The sequence below is a fragment of the Silurus aristotelis genome (genome assembly GCF_946808225.1).
Source record: "Silurus aristotelis genome assembly, chromosome: 1".
NCBI classification, from domain to species: domain Eukaryota; kingdom Metazoa; phylum Chordata; class Actinopteri; order Siluriformes; family Siluridae; genus Silurus; species Silurus aristotelis.
In genome coordinates this window covers 33,255,261-33,277,925 of record NC_139574.1, presented here as the reverse complement: position 1 = coordinate 33,277,925, position 22,665 = coordinate 33,255,261, and the positions used below count along the sequence as shown (strand labels likewise).

The following is a 22,665-nucleotide window of genomic DNA, read 5'->3' as shown; positions in this document are numbered from 1 at the left end:
TGTGTCTATAGGTGTTTCCAAACTTTTCCTAGGCTCTGTACACTTATTTTACTTACAGTCCTCAGTGCTGCTTAGCAGTTTCTCAGCAAAGACTGCAGCTTTGTTAAAAACACTTTGTGTTTCAAGTGCAGGAAATAAAAAGAAATCAATTGCCATTAGTCATTAGAGCAGGGTTGAATTTCCGGGGCTATAAATATTCCTCAGGGCCAGTTTCCAAAAACACCAGATCCGCTTTAGGATACTTGCCGCTGCTACCTTTATATTCGTATGAATCTATTTATCTAGACTGAAATCTATTTCTATATCTTTAATAGTCCTCTAAAAATGCAAGAATAGTATATTTTTGGTAACTAATTTATTCACGAAATTTCACTGGACCATGTAACGTTGTTCAGTAGAACACATTCTCATCTCTTGGAGATTCATTCACTGTGTAGCTTAAAATAAAATCGAAATTCAACACGAGATGAATGTGACTGATGATTTTTATTTACACAAATCGTCAACACATTGAGGAATGAATGTTTTACATTTTTGCTTCATCAAAGTCCTCAAACAGGATGGTTTGGGAGTATCAACTGTAATATGTATGTGTATATATATATATATATTTTATTTATTTAAATTTTTTTCTCATCAACATATAACGACTGTCTGAACATGACTGATGCTAGATAAATAATGAACAAAGCAAATAAGCTAAGGGATAAGAATTTTTTTTCCCCCTGCTGGAACTTCAGGATGTTTCGGGGCTGTTCGATGGTGTAGAAGAAACGTTAACATCAGGCCTGGTTAAAAAATTTTTTCCCAGAAATGCCACTTTTCACTTGTACTCATTTCTGGCAAAGGGCTAAAAATACCACGTGTTTCCAAAGAAGCTCATTCGCCGTTAGAGACACCCACAAAACGACCGCCATAAAAGGTCAAGCACTCAGAGCTAGAAATGCAGAAAGCGCAGAAATGTAAATGATTTTAACCCATATTTCATCCTTATATATAAATAATAATAATAATAATGATGAAACTGATTATACAGCAGCACTTTAATTATATTTTCCCCTCATAAATGTCAATCTTATTAAACCTCTTTATTAAAATTCTTTGTGTATACAGAGGAAATTCTGTTGTTGAATACAGAATGGTTCATTATCATATTCTTTAATTTTAATTCATGCTAATAATATAACCTAATGCGTAAATTCTTGCTCCCGGATCCCCATGTACTGCCACATGGATATGTTCTTGATACAAGCACACTTCGAGTCGCACTAAACTTTGTACGTATTTTAAAACCAGGCCTGCTGTATGAACATTCCTGTCCACAGCATTTCAAGCAGCCCCAAGAGAATCCTTTTCCAAACTTTCCTCACGCGATCATTTACAAACAGCTTAGTTAACGGTGTTTACATGACCACCTTAGAAAAGAATCGTATCCTTTCATCTTCCTTTAACCCGATCTCTCTTTCCCATACGAACACACACACACACACACACACACACACACACACACACACACACACACACACACACACACACACACACACACACACACACACACACACACACACACACACACACACACCTGCATTTTTAAAGCTGCTTGATTCAGACAGCACTGGATCCCAGAGTATTTCTTGTATGGCTTCAACATATAAAACGAGTAAATGCACATCAGTATATTTGAATTATCTGAAGACAAACCAAGGCAACCATTTTTTTAAAAAAAGCTCAGAATATAGTCTGCTAGAATGATTATATCTTTTATATATATATATATATATATATATATATATATATATATATATATATATATATATATATATATATATATATATCATATCAAAGCCGTTAGATTGAATTAATGGCAAAAAAAAAATAATTATAATAAAGCTATAATATATATATATATATATATATATAAATATAATATAATTAGGATTATACCAGTTGTGACTCAAGTTATACCGGGTTTTTTAATAACATTCATATGCACAATGCTTATTTATAGGGAACAAGGCATCTATAGGTAAGGCTTAGGTGAGTGAGTGCACATAGCGATAGGGGCTAAACTAAAAGAGCTAGAAAAGTCGGAAACCTGTGCAGAAAAAAAGAAAAGAAAAACAAGCCTGAATTTAGAACCTGTGAAACGTATATGTGAGGTAAGCCTCTGATCTGCTATACAGCCTGAATATAATCCTCTCGAACATCAATTACAAAAACTACGCCGAACAAATCAAATTTCCTTCAAAATACTGCTGGAAGCCTACAAACAGTGCCTGGAGAACTTTGCCATTTTTGTAGTGTTACAACCTGAAAATAAAATGAACCCATCATATAAATTACACTGTGTAGACAAAAGTTTTGCGACACCAGACTTTTCCCACCAAATTCGCTTCTTCTCCAAACCGTTACCACAAAGTTGGAGGCGCACAAATTGTATAGGACGCCTTTGCAGTAGGATAACATTTTTTCTGAACCTGGGTCTCCTAGAGTATGTGCCTGTGCACAAATCCAGCTCCATGAACACATGGTTTACATGGGTTGGAGTGGAAGATCTTGAGTGGCCTCAAGCCTATTGAACACTATTGGGATGAATTGGAACATGGACTGCTCCCCAGGCCTCCTCACCTATATCAGTACCTGATTTGATGGCTGAAGGAGCACAAATCTCACACTCCAGATTCTAGTGGAACATCTTCCCGGAAGATTGGAGGTTCCAGAACAGCAAACGGGGACTAAATATGGAATGGGACGTGTCAAAAAACTTTTGTCCATATAGTGTATTAAATACGTGCATATTTATTAGTTTGAAAAAGAAAAAAAAAAACAAATGTGTCTGAATAATATAATTAGTAGCCCATAAAACTTGAGAACTCCCCCTCCACACACATTCCTAACACATCATGATAAATTTTTCTAGGTTGTAACGATACAAACCCATGACAAAGTTCAAGCAGGAATAATACCTAAGCAATAAGCGCATTATTTCGCATGTGAATGCAGAGTGATTAAGGCACATAATCTTCACATTTTGAATTGGAGCTTCAGACATCATTACCATTCTCTATTTCTCAGGCCGGCTTCTCAGCTTTGTAGGCGTTGATGAAAGCCATGCCGTGAGTACGGAAATGTGTGTTCAGGTCGGCGGCTTTGCTGAAGTGCCGTCTGCACACTTTGCAGCACAGCCTGCCGTCCCCATCCTCTGCCGGAGTCGGTGACCCGGGAGACTCTGCCCCGTCGGCGGCGCAGTGGCTCGTGTTCTCGCGCTGGTCGTCTCCGTCGCCATCTCGTACTCGATGGCTGATGAAGCGATGGCGGGCGAGGGAGGAGCCGGAGGCGAAGCACGCCCCACACTGCTGACACTGCACACCCTTTTCCCCTTCGCCACGATGAATTTGGATATGGTGAAGGAACTCCTCCTTGTCTTTGGAAACGAAGCCGCACGGCATGCAACGGAAAGCCTCAGGGTCCTGCTCCTGAGCGGATCCTCCCCTGCTTTTTCGAGGCACTCTCAAGCGATCGGTGTTATTGTTTTCTTCTGCAGTCGCAGCTGTGAGGGCTCCGTCTTGTTCAGAGGAGCTATCGGCAGCATCGAAGCGTGAACTTGCCTAAAACGTGTCGAAGAATAAGCAGTTTTATTTCCTGTACCCATCAACTTATAATCGCTTGTGATGTATCCACAGATATAATCTACAAATCCGACTTATGCAGAAAAGGGTATGCATAATATAGGGTTGCCAAATCTGCGGCAAATAAACTATTTTAAATCGTAGCGCTGTCACTGGCGATTGTTTGCCATTACTTTTTATTGAAAAAAAGTGAGTAATCGATATAATAAGGCAACATAAAACCTGTTAGTGCAGAATACTTAACATTCATCCCCATAGATTATGCTTCTGTGGTATTTAAAGAAACTGGATGAAAAATAACCGATCATCCATCAGCGCATCCTCTTCTTTCGGCTGCTCCCATTAGGGGGCGTCACAGCGGATCATCCGTCTCCATACCCCTTTGTCCTTTACATCTGCCTCTTTCACACCAACTACCTGCATGTCCTCCCTTCACCACATCCATAAACCTCCTCCTTGATCTTTCTCTTTTCCTCCTTCCTGGTGGCTCCATCCTCAGCATTCTCCTACTGATATACCCCATATCCCTCCTCTGCACATGTCCAAACCATCTCAATCTCGCCTCCCTCACCTTGTCTCCAAAACGTCCTACATGTGCTGTCCCTCTAATTAACTCATTTCTAATCTTGTCCATCCTCGTCACTCCCAACGAAAACCTCAACATCTTCAGCTCTGCTACCTCCAGCTCCACCTCCTGTCTTTTACTCAATGCCACTGTCTCTAATCCATACAACATCTCAGGTCTCACCAGAGTCCTATAAACTTTCCCTTTCATTCTCACAGATACTCTTCTATCACAAATCACTCCTGCTATCACTCTTCTCCACCCACTCCACCCTGCCTGCACTCTTTTCTTCATAATCGATCATAATCCACTCCAAAAGGTTCATATAGATCACTGGGTGCTTTTTCAAAAGCAACAAGAGAGTGACAGTAAACGGGAGTCAAAAGCATGTCATCTTTTTACAGTGTCTGACAAAATCTTCAGAAACTTTTTGCAGAACAACTTCCCAAAGGACATCCCCCCTGGACCCCAATGGACTGGTGACCTTTTATATGGGCAGCCATGACATATGAGAAGTGGGGAGAAAATAAATAAAATAAATAAAAAATGAATTCTTGGAAAGGTTTCCCATGTGATCTACGATGCCCGTTGGTGTCTTTTCTGATCAGGGAAAAATCGCACAGCACACTGAATGGCACATTTGATCTTTTTCAATGTAATGCGGATAATGGACCAGTATATATACACTCTGCGAAAAAACCTGAGCTAAAACTGTTTCTGATTGGAGAAGCCCAGACAAAGACAATCCATAAACATTATGTACTCACATTGTAAAGAGCCTATAGACACTGAACAGAAAACATACACTATATTGCCAAAAGTATTGGGTCACTTGACCTTTCCTGCTGTATGTGGTAGGGATGCACCGAAATGAAAATTCTTGTCCGAAACCGAAAACCGAAAAAGAGGAAAGCAAGGCCGAAAACCGAAACACCGAAAGAAATTATGCCAATTATTATTACTATTGCATTTATGGCTATGACTGTGTACTTCTTCTTCTTCTTCTTCTTCTTTCGGCTGCTCCCATTAGGGGTCGCCACAGCGGATCATCTGTCTCCATACCACCCTGTCCTCTATATCTGCCTCTTTCACACCAACTACCTGCATGTCTTCCCTCACCACATCCATGAACCTCCTCCTTGGCCTTCCTCTTTTCCTCCTACCTGGTGGCTCCATCTTCAGCATTTTTCTACCAATATAATTCATGTCCCTTCTCTGCACATGTCCAAACCATCTCAATCTCGCCTCCCTCACCTTGTCACCAAAACATCCTACATGTGCTGTCCCTCTAATAAACTCATTTCTAATCTTGTCCATCCTCGTCACTCCCAACGAAAACCTCAACATCTTCAGCTCTGCTACCTCCAGCTCCACCTCCTGTCTTTTACTCAATGCCACTGTCTCTAATCCATACAACATCGCAGGTCTCACCACAGTCCTATAAACTTTCCCTTTCATTCTTGCAGATACTCTTCTATCACAAATCACTCCTGTCACTCTTCTCCACCCACTCCACCCTGCCTGCACTCTTTTCTTTACTTCCATAACACACTCTCCATTACTTTGCACTGTTGACCCCAGGTACCTGAACTCCTCCACCTTCTTCACCTCTTCTCCCTGCAACCGCATCACTCCACTGCCCTCCCTCTCATTCACACACATGTACTCTGTCTTACTCCTACTGACTTTCATTCCCCTTCTCTCCAGCGCATATCTCCACCTCTCCAGGCTCTTCTCAACCTGCTCTCTACTCTCACCACAAATCACAATATCATCTGCAAACATCATAGTCCAGGGAGACTCCTGTCTGACCTCGTCCGTCAACCTGTCCATCACCACTGCAAACAGGAAAGGGCTCAGGGCCGATCCTTGATGCAGTCCAACCTTCACCCTGAACCAGTCTGTCGTACCTACTGCACACTTTACTGCCGTCACACTGTCCTCATACATGTCCTGCACCACCCTCACATACTTCTCTGACACACCTGACTTCCTCATTCAATACCACAACTCCTCTCTCGGCACCCTGTCGTACGCTTTCTCTAAATCCACAAATACACAATGCAGCTCCTTCTGTCCTTCTCTATACTTCTCCATCAACATCCTCAAAGCAAATAATGCATCTGTGGTGCTCTTCCTCGGCATAAACCATACTGTTGCTCACAGATGGTCACCTTTTCTCTCAGCCTGGCTTCCACTACTCTTTCCCATAACTTCATGGTGTGACTGAGCAACTTAATTCCCCTGTAGTTACTGCAGGTCTGCACATCTCCCTTATGCTTAAAGATCGGTACCAGCACACTCCTTCTCCATTCCTCAGGCATCCTCTCCCCTTCCAGGATCCTGTTAAACAATCTGGTTAAAAACTCCACTGCCATCTCTCCTAAACATCTCCATGCTTCTACCGGTATGTCATCTGGTCCAACCGACTTTCCATTCTTCATCCTCTTAATCGCTGCTCTCACTTCCTCCTTACTAATCCTATCTACATCCTGCTTCACCAACTCCACATCCTCCAACCTTCTCTCTCTCTGATTTTCCTCATTCATCAGCTGCTCAAAATACTCCCTCCATCTTCTCAACACACTCTCCTCACTAGTCAACACATTTCCCTCTCCATCCTTTATTGCTCTAACTTGCAGTACATCCTTCCCAGCTCGGTCCCTCTGCTTGGCCAATTGGTATAAATCCTTTTCTCCTTCCTTAGTGTCCAACCTCTTATACAGTTCCTCATATGCCTTTTCCTTGGCTTTCGCCACATCCCTTTTAACCTGCTGCCGCATCTCCTTGTACTCCTGCCTACTTTTCTCATCACTCTGTCGATCCCACTTCTGTTTTGCCAATCTCTTTCCCCTAATGCTCTCCTGCACTTCCTCATTCCACCACCACGTCTCCTTGTCTTGCTTTCTATTTCCAGATGTCACACCAAGTACTTTTCTAGCTGCCTCCCTCATCACTCCTGCAGTAGTTGCCCAATCATCCGGCACCTCTTCACCACCACCAAGCCCCTGTCTGACCTCTTCCCTGAACCTCACACTACACTCTTCCTCTTTCAGTTTCCACCATCTTATTCTTCTTTCAAACCTTACTTTCCTCCTCTTCTTCTTCGCCTCCAAAACCATCCTACAGACCACCATCCGATGCTGTCTAGCTACACTGTCCCCCGCCAACACCTTACAGTCTCCAATCTCCTTCAGGTTGCATCTCCTACACAGAACATAATCCACCTGTGTGCACCTTCCTCCACTCTTATACGTCACCCTATGATCCTCCTTCTTCTTAAAATACGTGTTCACCACTGCCATTTCCATCCTTTTAGCAAAATCTACCACCATCTGCCCTTCCACATTCCTCTCCTTAAAACCATACCTACCCATCACCTCCTCATCACCTCTGTTCCCTTCACCTACATGCCCATTAAAGTCTGCCCCAATCACCAATCGTTCTTTCCTAGGTACACCATCTACCACTTCATCTAATTCACTCCAGAATCTTTCTTTCTCCTCCATCTCACAGCCAACTTGTGGAGCATAGGTACTGATGACATTTATCATCATCCCTTCAACTTCCACCTTCACGATCATCACCCTATCAGAAACTCTCTTCACCTCCACTACACTCTTACTGTACGCTTCCTTCAGAATCACCCCTACACCATTTCTCTTCCCATCCACACCATGATAAAACAGTTTAAACCCACCTCCAATGTTCCTGGCCTTACTCCCTTTCCACTTGGTCTCCTGAACACACAACACATCTACCTTTCTCCTCTCCATCATATCAGCTATCTCTCTCCCTTTACCCGTCATAGTACCAACATTTAAAGTACCAACCCGAACCTCTACTCTCCTACACTGCTCCTTTTCCTGCCATCTCTGTAGACGCCTTCCTCCTCTCCTTCTCCTCCTTCGGCCAACAGTAGCCCAATTTCCACCGGTACCCTGTCGGCTAACGATACCTGTGGCGGTCGTTGTTAACCCGGGCCTCGACCGATCCGGTATGAAATTCTCATTTGTGATCCGCATATTTGATTTGGCACATGTTTTACGCTGGATGCCCTTCCTAACGCAACCCTCCCCATTTACCCGGGCTTGGGACCGGCACTAAGAGTACACTGGCTTGTGCCCCCCTAATGGCTGGGTTGGCTATGACTGTGTACTAAACTTACTAAAATCAAGGCATTTCAATTGCATAAATTAATATTAAAGTTTCAAAGAATAAATCAATTACAAATTATGAATATATTTATTTATAGCACATTGCAATAATGCACAAGATAAAATAAATTAAAATTCAAACTTAAATGTTTAACTTAAATGCACTCATGTGTACATTAAATAATAATGTACAGGCCCTCTGGCCTGCTGAAAGGTTGTACAATTAAATATGTTCTTTCATAAAAACAAAGTGCATTCAGAACAAGTGCAACTGCTTAAAGATACAATACAACAATATCACTGGGAAACTTCCTGCCTTTTCAAAAACGTCCGCCACAGACGGAGTGCGCGTGCTCGGAGGGGTTTTGCTTTTCTGTGCGTTTGCGTTCATCTCATATTCAGCATAGCGATTGGGATGTTTGGATTTCAAATTAAACCCGACGTGGAGAAAGTCTTTGCAGACCCTCTTGAAATTTCGGCAGTACATGTTTAGCAAATCGCTATCCGTGGATCTTTCTCCGATATACTGAAATACGTCCACCCCGCAGACATGTTGTTTTAGACAAGCACGTGCAGGCAGCGGTTTCTGTTGGCGTCATCACAACAAACTGTTTCGGCCGTGTTTTTTCGGTGATCAAAATGTTCGTGCATCCCTAGTATGTGGTTCTTTTCCAAACTGTTACCACAAAGCCGGAGGCACTCAATTGTACAGGACGTCTTTAGATGCGCTCTAATAAAATATTACATTCACTTGAATTTGGAAACCCAAAACCTGTTCCAGCATGACAATGCCCCTGTGCACAAAGTGAGCTCCTTAAAGATCTGGTTTACATACTTTGAAGAGAAAGATCTTGAGTGGTCTGCTATAGAGCTCTGATCTCATCCCTACTGAACACCTTTGGGATGAATTGGAACTCTGACTGCACCCCAGGTCTCCTCACCTACATCAGTACCTGCCTTTCATAATACACTTGTGGCTGATGAACACAAATATCCATAAGCTCAATCCAAAATCTAGTGGAGCATCTTCCCAGAAGAGTGGAAAAGCAAATTGAGACTAAATTTGGAAAGCAAAGCTTAAAAACTACATACCGTACTTATGTGCAGGTGACCCAATACTTTTGGCATTATAGTGTATATGTGTTTAGAGAACGAGTGTGAGGTTTATCTCAATACTAACAGATCTATTAATATCCTGCTCCACTTTGTATCATTATTTATCATGCAATTGACTCCATGATGGACATGTCTTCCGTAGAAAAAGACCATGAAATTAAATCTATTTTTCCATTGTAAATGGAAAATTAAAGTATTAAATTGTTTATTTTGGAGTAATAAGAGTTTGCATTTGGATAAAAAATTGTCAGAACAGCTTTCTTCAATCGACGGGTGAAGATCTACCTCTTCCTGAAACACTTAAACTAGCACTTTTCCCAGTTTGCTTAAAAAAAAAACAACCTCTCAACGGTTTTGTACGCTGATCGTATCTTAAGTTTGTAATCTAGCAAACCGGTGTTGATTTATGCATTGATAAAGACTCGAAGCACTTTTGTACGTTGCTCTGGATAAGGGCATAAAGGTAAAATGACAGAAGTGCATATTCAAACAGGCACAATCAAAAACTACAAAGTTTTCTTCTTGTTTTATTCCCTCGGGTTTCTTGTTCCTTCTATATGCCTGCATGCAAGAATGTGTTTATAAACACATGCCAATATAATAACAGATTAGTTATTAGTTCTTGTTCGGGAGTTAAACTCTCTTCCTCGCGGCTTGGTTTGTTGTAAAGCTAATTTTGCTGTGCGCCATCGCCCCCTCCTGGAGCGCCGTTAACCAAATAATTTGAATGGGTACAATTTGATCAAGACTTTATGATCACGAGTCCCCTAGCAGAGCTACAACATGAAAGCTGGTGAAAGGATGAGTTCGGGTTCTAAACTGGTGGCGATGATGTGATTTTTAGTCTCAAAAAAGATGTTATCTTGAACAGCACAAGCAAATCATAATCAGGGTTTTTTTTGTGTGTTTTTGCAAATGTCCCAAAGCAATAAGTAAGCATCTTATTTAAATATTGTTTTCTTTTTTTTTCTTCACTGCACAGCTCTGAACGCCTTATGTTAACATTAATAATTACCAGATTTATGGACAATTCTGTTACATCAGGTCTGTCAGAGATTTATCATATGCAAACCCTATTACCTGCCTAACTGTTGTGAATACAAATGAGCTGCCGTTGTGTGTGTGTGTGTGTGTGTGTGTGTGTGTGTGTGTGTGTGTGTTAACTCTAACCTGTTTTTGACTGTTTGCTGCTCGTTGTCCCCCATGATGAATTTGCATATGTTTTTCTAGGACCAGCTTACTGCTGAAACTCTTCTTGCTCCCGGTACACAATCTGAAGTCACATGCACACACACACACACACACACACACACACACATGGTATACAACAGTTGACAAAACGAACACGTATACGAGGTGCTGAATGAATTGAAATTTGAAAGCCGTGACTGACTCTGAAGACCTGCTTCAGAGCAGACTTGCCGTCTTGTACTCACTGGCAGTAGAATGACCTCTTGATGCCTTTGTGTTTGACCCGGAAATGGCGTCTCAAACTTGAGGACGAAGAGAACGAGCCTTCACACAGAGTGCAGGGGAAGTTCTTCAGGTCCTTAAAAGCACAACGTTCAACACACGACAGTAAGTGCCTGCATTCTGTCTTAAGATGTACATCGTGCACTATACAAATGGATTTGTTTTGAATTCAAAACCAACCCCCTGACCTTTCGGTGCTGTTTGGCCATGTGAGTGATGTAGCTCTCTTTGTCTGTGTAGCTCGTCTGACACTCCGAGCAGCTCCAGCTCTGAAACTTCGGAGCAACAGAGCGCTCTTTCTCTCTTGGATATCCATCTCCATCCTCATCTTCCTCTTTTCTCCACTCCTCCCCATCTGAGCTCTCCATCTTCCCCGAACCTTTCTGAACCAGATGAGCTGCTGACTTCCTGTGTGAAGCCTGAGCAGGTCACATATATGAATTAACATCATAGACTACATAACTGCTGTACAGCTATTTATTGAATTCATATGGTATCATGCTAATTTAAAATATGAACAGTATAAAATATTTCACTAGTCATATACTAGTCATTAATAATATAATAGCAATAGGACTCTACACTATATTACAGTGTCTACCACAGTGTTTCCAATTCAGGGCTGTGTTGTGTGCGGAATTTTAATTATACACATATTCTGCGCTCCGATATATAAGGTAACATTTGAAAAATGAATACCGGCATTTGGAAATCATGCAATAATGTAAAAATCCTTCATTAATCTTCCTGTTGTCTTTTCTATATTTGGAAAATGTAATGTATTGCACCATGTGCTCCATGAATTATTCATAGTGATATGCCAGACCTTTCTCTGCTCTCTGCCTGGGGCTTACATAAAACCCAGCTTATAAAAAGGACACGAGTGTGCAAAGGGATGCCGTTCGGTTGAGTGGAGCAGAGATTAATTAAAACTGCATTGAGAAAAAGAAAACAAGAAGTCAACTGACGCCACTCATCGTGATACACATGATACACATGACCCAAATCTTCACGCAAGGCACTGCCTCCAACCATACGCATGTAGACTGCTGTGGACTGGAGCTGGGATCAAGTTTGGTGCGTTCAGACCTGTGATATTCATATCACATGAAGACGTGTGACTGGTAGAAGAATAAAAGTCCCGGGACACCTGGAAATGGCTCTTTCCCAAACTGTGAGCGCAAAGTTAAAGACTCACGAGTCTACAGGATGACTTTGGATGCGATAGCATGAAGATTTCCCTTTATTTGATTCATTAGGATATGGTTTCCATGGGTTGAAGTGAAAGATCTTAAGTGGCCTGCGTTAGAGCACTGACCTCAACCCTATTAAACCCTATTGGGATTCCTCACCTCACCTACATCAGTACCTGACTTTACTAACACCCTTGTGGCTGAATGAGCAGAAATCTCCACAAACACACTTCAAAATCCAGTTTTGAAACCTCACCTCATTAGCACCCTTTGGTAGTAAAAAATGGATCTGCTCGAACAGGCAAAAGTACATTTGCATTACTGGCCATTCAAAGCCTAGGGCTGGTTAATCCTTAACCTTTAACATTGACAATCGTTCCAGAGTATAAACCCAAAGCCGAACCTTCACGTGTTCCACGAGGGATGTCCTCTGTGTAAACAGCTTGTGGCAATCCGGACATTTAAACACGTTGACCTTCTGCGTCACTAGATGGGAGTCAAAATGGACGTTCAGCAGGGCTTTTTGGGTGAAAACGGTCCGGCACAGCACGCATTTATAGATCTCCCTGTTGGTGAAAAACAAGCGTCACTTGACTAGAAAGTAGCTGGATAGCGATTATACAACAGACGTGACTTTTAGACCAACTCACTTGGACTGCTTGGCTTTCTCCGAGAGCTGAGGATGCTGGGTGGTGCAGTGAGTGTCAGCACTGGAAGCAGATTTGAAGGCCATGGGGCACGAGGGGCATTTATGAAAGACTTCAGAATGAGCCGTGTGCATGTGATTCTTCACTGCATTCAGACTATTCACACCTCCAAACACCAGCTGACAACAAGGACACCTGGATAGAGGGACACAGGAAGACAACAGGGAACAGAGGGGAAGGTCATCAGGTAAGTGATGAGGTGTGCATAAACAGATGCCTATGAAGTATCGCTAAACTGAAATAAATGTACAACCTATACAACCAGGACACTTCTATTTCTATTTGGATGTTCAATCTAAAAATCTGGAAACGCTCCTTTTCTCTCATCAAGCCACTGTACATTATATAGAAGATACAGACAAAAGTTTGTGGACGCCTAATTATACGTTTTCTATGTGCTTTTTGAACATCCCATTCCAGATTTTGTGTGTGTTTGCTGTTATAAATAAGATCTAGATTTTTGAGTGTGTTTGTCGAGATGTGTGATCATTCAACCACTAGGCTGTTAGTAAAGCCAGGTACTGATGTAGGTGAGGTGAGGAGGCCTGGGGTGCAGGCCAATCAACTCCAAACGATGTAAAGCATATCTAATGGAGCTGGAGCATTGCCATCCTGGAACAGGTTTAGGTCTCCTAGTTCAAGTGAAAGGAAAATGTCAAGTTACCACATCTGACGACATCCTCTACTATACGTCTGCCTCCAACTTTGTGGTGATAGTATGGGCAAGAACCACATGCGTCAGGAAAAGTCAGAAGTTGACGATGACTGCTAACTGGCACTACCTCTGTAAATAGGCTTCAATATACCACATTAATATACCACTACTAAACTACGTAGTGTTACTCAGGCCTAAGACCAGCAAACCTACACAGACGAAATAAGTAATCAAAGTAACATTTCACATAAAATGTAAAAAAAAAAATATTTTCTCACTTTTAACATGAGTAGAGTACAATTGACTTATTCTAAGTTTATCTAATATGATCTTTTATAAGGACCATTTCCAGGCCATTTTTGTGTTTTTATGTTAGTACCACTCACACTTTCAATTTTTAGATGATCTGTCAATCAGTTCCGACTCACTTCAGAGTCACAGCTCTTTGCTCCTCGTGACATTTAAATAAAGCCTCGGTATTTCCCTCGTGCTCGTCTCCTTGTAAGGAGTGCACTGAGGGACTGCTTGAAAGTGAGAGAAAAGAGAAGCTGGTGAGGAAACATAGGCGATAAGAGAAATGGAAAGTTTTAGCATATGTCCTATGACATAAAACATACAAAATCCAAAAATTGCGAGTGTAAGCAAATCGCAATAACGAGTTGAAAAGGAATAAAGTTTTTCAAATTAGGTCACGCCACAGCAACCACTGATTACCTCCTGTTTTGCTAACATTGTATTTTTTTCTTCACGTGAAATACAACCTTAGTGCAGCCACAGTAAACGAAAGTTAGTATGTGTGTGTGTGTTGGGGGTATTTCCCAGGTATTTGTTATTCTTTTCCCAACTGTTATCGCACAGCTGAAGGCGCTGTCCTTGGATGCGGTAGCATGAAATTCTCCCTTCACTTGAACAAGGAGCTCCAAACCTGTTCCAGCACGAAGCAAACTCAATGAGAGTGGGTTAGAGTGGAAGATCTCCTGATCCCCAGACCTCCTCACCTCACCTACATCAGTACCTGACTTTACTAACGCCCTTGTGTCTGAATGCGCACAAATCTCCACAAACACACTCCAAAATCTAGTGGAACATCTTCCCAGAAGAGTGGAAGGAATTATAAGAGTTGGGTTTAAATCGGGATCAAAAAGCACAAACTTTACTTATGATCAAGTGTCCGCAAACATTCGCCAATATAGTGGACCATAACGCAATCGTTTTTTATATATAAAACTATAATAACTCGGATGTGAGGTTTGGTGTCCAACTTGGCAACACGACGATATTATTTAATATTTTATATATAAAAAAAGTACAATAATATAATCAGAATGATTAAATTAATCACGACAGGTGAATCTGCATCGTTTCAGAGGCGAGTGTGAGGCCTGGATGTGTACCTGTATCCCAGCTGCCGCGTGTAATGTAGGCAGACTCGGCGCACGTGCGTGTTAAGACGTTGTGACTGGCAACCGAGCCCACACTCGGGGCAGACGAAAGGGTGGAGCTTTTGGTGAAGTCGCTGGTGGGCAGCAGCGCTGCAGGCATTCCACAGGGGCATTGGAGGAGAGCACTGCATACAGCACTAAACACACACACACACACACACACACACACACACACAGAGGTTAGAGACAGGTTCCTAAACACCCACTCATTAGGATACGTGACATGCCAAATACACATCCATTAAAGCAAATAACCTGTCTGCCTCTAAACCTAATGGCATGCGGTACATTTACAGTAATGCTAATACTCACTGTATCTATTCCCCCTGGATCCGATTCCTGGAAGTGTGCAGCTACTTCTTCTGTTGAGCCAAATGAATTCTTGCACTCTGGGCACCTGTAAATAGATGGAACAAACGCTACTGGGCCATTAGTTATACTGGGCAAAGTAATTCCTGACATGTGCGTTTGCGCAGTGAGACCAGCTCCTTTCAGACAAACAAGTCCAAGCGCACAACACACTCTAAAATCAAAAATAAGGATTCTTTTTTGTGCAATGCTGAAATAATGAATACAACTATTCAGCCAATTTAGTTAGAATATTAGTTTTATTGCACTTTTTTAGATCAACATAAAAACAGCCTCCTCCTCCCCCCCACACACATTGTACATTATAAGCCTTTTATGCCATTACATGTATAAATGTATTTAAAATTCGATTAGAGGATTTTTTTTTTTTTATTCTTGATATAAATATTAAAATTTCTGACATAAAATATTCTCATGTGCTCATGCATTAAAAAAATATAGATATCTATTTTAGCAAATAAAAGCTTGCTGAAGAATCACTGAGGATTCAATTCTCATGGAAGCCACAAAATGAATTCCAGGTCATTGTGCGGTGTTATTACCAATGATCAAAGGACCCAGTCAAGGAAGGGGAAGCCAGCAGTGATGATGACAGCATACCTGAAAATATGTGTAATAAAAAAAATTAATTAAAGTAAATAATAAATAAATAAATCTCTCTTTTACTTTCACTGCTGCTCCTGCTGCATCACAGGGCTGCGGAACATCGGCCCTCTTCAACATACACGAATTCTCAGGTGCCAGAAATTAACATTAATCTCCTCAGAATAGGGCATTCGCTTTTTTTTTCTCTTTAGAAAATTCTGCGTTACGAGGAGGTTAAATGTATTACAATGATTCCAAAAAACGGAATTTCAAACTAGAGACCTGCACTCCTGCGGGAGAACCGCGGGACCCGCAAACGAGTGCTGCGCGGGGACAAGATTTGATTTGCGGTAAATTACTATGAACAAATAAATTGTTATGTATCTACTGCACAAAAGCAACAATAGCAACTAAAATAAAATAAAAACAATTTCACGGTCGAGAAGCGAACTCTCGCGCGGTACCTGCTGGCGCCCGAAACACCTTCTTGTGCATTGAAGAAAGCATGGAAATATCTATTTTTCTAACTTACCTATAGGTACAGTATCCTGTTGTCCAATCATCTGATCCATACTGACGGGTCTCATGACAAGGTGGGAGCACTGCATGACCAGTCCTTTCTCCTTGTGCTCGCGGGCGTGCAAAAGCAGGCTGCACTTGTTGAAAAAGGCCAGCCGCTTCGTGCAGAGGTTACACGTCACCTCGATTCTTAAGGAGCGCCGGTCATAATGGCGCGCCAGGCTGCGCTCCAAAGCGAACGCGTCCCCGCACTCCAGGCAGCGGTAACCTGAAGCAGGCACGCCGAGGCCCCACTCAGGACGAGGCATGGCGGAAAGATCCGGCTGGTAGTTGGGTAGCAGGTTTTTACTGTTGAGAATCTTGTTGAAAGCCTCCACCAGACTCGACTGGCTACGAGAGATCACCGCTCCGGGACTGTTTACAATGGATGCCGGCTTAGAGGAAGGTCCAGCCACCGTTTTCTGACCAATCGAGCAAATATTGATGGCAGATGAGGACGGGGATGAAGCGGAAACAGATGGTGAAGTCGATGTCTTGGTGACCCCAGAGGTCACTTTCTGCACCTTGCTGGCTGCAAACAGCATTGCTGAACTGGCATCGTGTAAGGTTGACACTGGAAGCATTGTATTTTTGGAGCTCGGATGCGGACCCGACATGGCTGCCGCTGGTCTCTTAGGTCTGCTGACCCCTTTACGACCTCCAACTGCAACTTTAGACCCATCAGGACCCTTGGGGATGCCTACTGCAGGTCCTTTAGCAGCTACTCTGGTAACAGTGCGTGTAATGTTGCCAGTAGGGGATTTAACTGTTTTAATTCGAACTTTAAGAGGTCTGGAAGGTGCTGTAGAGGAGACTGGTTTGGTTTTGGCAGATGCTACCGAGACTTGGACTGAGGGCTCTGCTTCTGGTCCCACTATTTTTTCTTTCTCAGCTTTGTCATTCTCGCATTTACTGTGATCCTGTTCGTTCCTTGCATCCTCCATACGCTCCTCTTTATCGGGCACATCTGCAGTTTTGTCGTGCACAGGTTCTTTCTGTTCTAGCTCCTGTGCAGAGGTTGATGATGAGCTTTTCCACTGAGGACATGCTGGCATTTCTGGCTCAGGGCTCTCTGGCGAGTCTCGCTCTTCGATAACATGCTCTGGATATTCGTCTGGTATGGATATTTTTTCAGGGTTGCTGTTGCTCTGTGAGGGTGTCTGATGGGACATAGGGGGAGTTGGGTGTGGAGAAGCAGAAGTGGTCTCTCCAGTTTGAGTGTTACTTATAGGCAAAGATGGAGAGGAAAGTGGAGGAAGCTGAAGCTCTCCAGATGCCCCATGTCTGCCTGGAAATCTAAGAGGCGAGGACATCTGTATCTCTGGACTTTCCTGAATCATGAGCGGAGGGCTTCCGAGGTCTGGTTCTGATTCTTCATCTTCAGATAATGCTTGATGAAGGTTGGTCCTTGAGCTGCTGTTTACAGGTTGAGTTTGAGGAGCGAAGGCAGACACAGAATGTTCATCTCCATCTGTTTGGGGAGGCGGCAAGCCGATGAAATTTGCGCAAGAGATTGAAGAAGATGAGGCGGGTAACGACATGTGAGATGAAAAGTTGTCGGAGGGGTTGGAAGGACCATCACTCTGATTGCTCTCATCGCCTTCTCTGGCTATTTTAGGAGAACAAGGGGACCAGAGATGACCTTTTGGTTGCATTTGTGATTGACTGGAAAGCAGGGAGTGTTCACCGACTTCTCCTGGAACTGTCTTGAATCCATTGTGGATGAGTGGGTCCATTGGCATCAGGCTGTGCGCAACCTGAGGAGACAGCTGGCCTCCAGCTCTACTTCGGTCAGCCTCATCCAGAACATCATTTCCTTGTCTTGTGGGGCTTTCTACCTCATCCCTCCTGTTTTCATACACATCAGCACAAATGCTGTTCTTCACAATGACACTAACTACAGAGGGGTCATGAGACGTTTCACAGATTTCTGAAGGCCTTTGATTTGAACCACCGCTTCGCTCCTTGGTACCGCTTCCACTGGCTTCACTGTGATTCGCCTCGGGATCCCCTGACTCGGGTTGAATTGCCACTTTTGCATCAATATCAGGAATGTCGAATGCTGCCAACAGGTCATCAAAATCTGGGGTCTTCATGTCACCCATTCCTGACTGACCAACAGATACCTGCAGGTGGAATACAAGTAACAGCATTAATAACCATAGTTACTACCATGAACAAGAAAATTATAGACCTAAATTGCATTTGAAGGATTTTTTCCCACATAAAAAAGGCTTGGCTGGTTTTATCTGCATGTTTAACCATTAACCAAGAAAATCAACTGAAAGCTTTGGTCTCAGGAAGTGGCCACAGAATGCTAGTTTGCTAGCTAGTTCCTGTAACGTCAGTTAAGTACGGAACTAGCGATTATTTAAGAGTAAAGCCCTTGTAATCGGCCTCTCTACCCGTTTTATATGTATATACAAGCAATGTCTTTAATTGAAACAACAAGTTTACTTGTAACTGAACTTGTAACTTTGACAGCTTTTCCTCTAACAGATGCTTCGCTGCTAAGCTCGAAGCCAGCCGCTGGCCAAATCGCAAACCGCTTCCTTCTAATCATCTAGTGTACTACACGTAGGGCGTAACAAGCACTGCTTCGGAGCATATCGAGTGCGCCTATCTAGCGACCACAAGTCAATTTAGGATGCGGCCCATCACTGCTAACGAGTAGAGCTTGCTCCTGCAGAGTAAACGCGGTTTTTGCTGCTAAAAACAGCCAGAAATTCAACATTTTTCAAAAATCTGATAATTCCAGCTGTTCCTCGGCCGTGCAAAAGATAAAAAAAACACTGATTAGGGCTAACCTGTTCGCCTGGCTAATATTAGCGTAGCCTGCTAAAGCTAGCTCACACGATTGCTATGGTGAAGTTGAAACTAAGCTGCTCAGATCCCCGTGCGCAGGTTTGCTCACGAGGTCATTGCTAAGGCTTTTGGGGAGGAAATGTCGGTGCCGGAAGTGCATTCAGTGGCGTGTGTGAGTCTTTGGTATAGTTAAGACCGAGTGGAGGAAAAGTCTGGTTTGAACTTTACCTGCTCGAGCTGTTCCTGGCTGTTCCTGGCTTCTGCAAGCCAGGGCGGCGCATCTCATCCGCGTCATCTCAAAGACTGCAGGAGCACACTTCCACACAAACATCTCCCAAACACTAACACCATATCAACCAGGGAACAATCGTCAAAAAAAAAAAAAAAACAATCCCCAAGATGATTTGGTGATGCTTTATAAACTCAAAGTGTATTCATTTCTTGTAAAAACATCTCAATCCACAACACAAGTCAAGTCAAGAAGCTTTCATTGATATTTCAACCATACAGTATATAGCTGAGGAAGTATTCAGTGAAATGAGAACGTTCCTCCAGAACCCTGGTGCTACATAAAACAGCATACACAGATTCTTTCTTCTGGCAGGAGCTACAGAAGTTTGTCCACCAAAACTGCCAGACACAGGAACAGATTATTCCCTCAAGCAATCACCCTCATTAAGAAATGTCCCTAATTATATGCTCTGCTTCATATCAATAAGTACTGCATTATCAAAACAGTCGGTCATTGCATCATCCCCATATGTTACACAACTATTGCTGCCGTATTCACTACTTGAGCTTGGGAAAGGCGCTATATAAATTAAACGTATTATTATTATTAGTAGTATTATTATTACTTTGTACTTCAAGGCTCTTCTTTGTTATACTTCAAGGTTCTTCTCTGTTCTGGCATTGAGGTGGTAGAATGAACTCCCTGGCTATCTTCAAGCGACGGTTGAAGAGCTTCCTCTTCCTGAAACACTTAAATTAGCACTTTCCAAGTTTGCTTTGTAGAATTCAAGAGTTATATTTATATTAAGATTGTAATCTTGCATGCCAGTGTAGATTTATTAGTTGCTAGAGGCTGAAATCACTTTTGTACGTCGCTCTGGATAAGGGCGTCTGCTAAATGCCGCAAATGTAAATGTAAATGTATATTGTAAAAAAGTTTTTTATCTTTCGTGATGCACAATACAGCTTTCTGCACTACCATGCACTTTATGTACATTACTGTTCTGTCATATACCCTGTATATTGTGTTCTATTTCCTACTCACATTGTCTATATTGTCTAGTATTTTCTGTTTCGTCTTGTATACGCCTGATTCTGATTCTGATTCAGAGATAAGGATTAAAGTAAGTTGTCGTAGCAATATAAAGTGCATAGTGTGCAACCTAGTGCTAACGGACAACACAAGACAGTGAAGGACAGATACACGAAACGCATACCAGTGCCAACTGGTAAACCTACTGTACAACGTACGAAAAAAACTGTAAACAAGAGTGTAAACACAAAATAGACACAAAATTTGTGTAAGTGCGTAATGTTAACAGTTATAATATAGTTATAAAATGGGTGGTGCTGTAGACATGGATATGTATGAATTGAAATAGGGTATTGAGTATGGGTTTTAGTTCAGGTTTGTAGCAATTCAGTAACACACAATTGAGTAAGTGAGTGTGTGTGTGTGTGTGTGTGTGTGTACAGTTCAGTTCTGGTGTTAAGGACCCTAATGTCTTGAGGAAAAAACTGTTACATACTCAGGATGTGAGTCCCGAATGCTTCGGAACCTCTTTCCTGATGGTAGAAAAGTGAAGAGTGTGTGTGAGCGGTGTGTTGGTTCAATGCTCTTGGCTTTGTGGTGTAAATGTCCGTGATTGAGGGGAGAAAGACTCCAATGATCTTCTCGGACGCCCCCTGACTATCCTTTGTAGGGTCTTGCAATCCTAGAGGGTGCAGTTCCCAAACCAGGCAGTGATACAGCTGCTCAGGATGCTCTTAATGGTCCCTCTGTAGAACATGGTCAGGATGGGGGGAAGGAAATAGGCTTTCGTCAGTTTTCTCAGGAAGTAGAGATGCTGCTGGCCTTTTTTTTGGTGATGGAACTGATGTTGAGTGACCAGGTAAAGTTCTGACGATCTCCACAAAGGATCCATCGATGATCAGTGGAGACAGGTTGTTGGCTTTACACCAGACTGTTAGTTGTTGTATTCTGATGAGACCCAAACACTGAATGTGGTCTTTTCAGGTGTTCTCACACGTCTTGTGGTCAGTTCCTATACCTCTCAAACATGTCCCTGAAAATACAATCACTCATACTAACTAGGGAATAATCATCCGACAGTAATCTCCAATGTGGTAGTGTGATGCTTTACAATCCCAAAGTGGATTCATTTCCTGTAAAAGCATTTCCTGAAGTGCTTTATTCCTCTCATACCACATAAACTACCACATAAACTACAACATAGATCCAGTTGTAGAAGGCCAAGCATTGAAGTTGACCTTTCAGGGGTTATTACAAGTCTTGTTAGGGTGTTGTAGCACACGATGAGCTGGAACACACTTTTACACAGACATGTCCAAAACAACACTAAGACTTATACAAACTAAGGAATATTCATCTGAAAATAATCCAAACCATGGTGGTGTGAGACCTCCTAAACTGAAAATGTATTTATTTCCTGTAAATATATTTTAAGAAAACCTTTCTTTTTCTAATACCACATAAATTACAACACATTTATAACATCCTTTTAGTCTTAGGGGGCCAAGCACTTGTCTTGTAAGGGTCTTGTAGTCAGTTCCTGTACCATACTATGAGGCTGTTTTCACCCAATAGGAATAGGGCAAGGATGTGGAGAGTGGGTGGTGGAGGCACTGCTGGATCTTCTTAGCTAGACAAGTAGAATTAAATGTCCTGGAGAGGACCTCTATCATTTCACAACAAGAAACTTTCAACTTCCATTGTGATTGTTGCTTGTCAGACTGCACGAACATGATCCCCATTCCACACAGTAGAATCTCAGTTGTCATAATGTCAGACTCTAAGACCTTCAAATACCGAAATACAGATGCACGCAAGAAAAATACTTGTCTGAAGTTTTACATCATCGATCCATGACGCATTCAGACTCTCACTAGCAGCATACAAGAACAATCTGAAGCGTTAATTTCATTCATGACGCGCCTTGATAATACAAACATTTCCCTTTTCCCATGATAACCCAATAAATTAACTCTTTTTGCTGTCCTGTCCACCTGACTCGCTTCGCCATTTACGTCGTTAGGTCATTAGGTTCGCCACTTATATCGATCCTTGGTTTAACGTAGGAGAAGTCACTCTGTACTCTTCTGACCCTGCCAGAATTTATTCGGAGGAAAGAAATGATCGCAACGGCCATTAATCTGCTG

At 42.3% G+C, this 22,665-nt stretch overlaps 2 protein-coding genes across 3 annotated transcripts in view; both read right to left on the bottom strand.

Moving 5' to 3' along the window:
- pianp (PILR alpha associated neural protein) overlaps window positions 1-22,665 on the bottom strand; it is a 169,691-nt gene that overhangs the window by 62,985 nt on the left and 84,041 nt on the right. The window lies entirely within an intron of this gene.
- znf687a (zinc finger protein 687a) lies at window positions 1,844-19,622 on the bottom strand. Of its 2 annotated transcripts, none has more exons than XM_083536080.1 (11): window positions 19,483-19,622; window positions 16,424-18,575; window positions 15,849-15,906; window positions 15,250-15,334; window positions 14,890-15,074; window positions 12,784-12,975; window positions 12,537-12,699; window positions 11,129-11,359; window positions 10,904-11,016; window positions 10,638-10,740; window positions 1,844-3,608 (listed from the first exon to the last, which is right to left on the bottom strand). In XM_083536080.1, exons 2-11 carry the CDS (start codon window positions 18,552-18,554, stop codon window positions 3,072-3,074), a joined length of 3,798 nt encoding a protein of 1,265 aa, XP_083392206.1. In that variant the 5' UTR covers window positions 18,555-18,575; window positions 19,483-19,622; the 3' UTR covers window positions 1,844-3,071. The 2 variants fall into 2 exon arrangements, with proteins under 2 accessions (XP_083392206.1, XP_083392207.1); XM_083536081.1 differs by lacking the exon at window positions 19,483-19,622 and adding an exon at window positions 19,257-19,399.

Excerpts from the sequence above, each read along its gene's own strand:
- znf687a (XM_083536080.1), bottom strand. The coding sequence starts at position 18,554 with ATGGGTGACATGAAGACCCCAGATTTTGATGACCTGTTGGCAGCATTC. Across the intron at positions 15,075-15,249 it reads ATCCAGGGGGAATAGATACA|TGCTGTATGCAGTGCTCTCC; the intron begins GTGAGTATTAGC and ends GTGTGTGTTTAG. Across the intron at positions 12,976-14,889 it reads ACGCGGCAGCTGGGATACAG|GTGTCCTTGTTGTCAGCTGG; the intron begins GTACACATCCAG and ends CCCTCTATCCAG.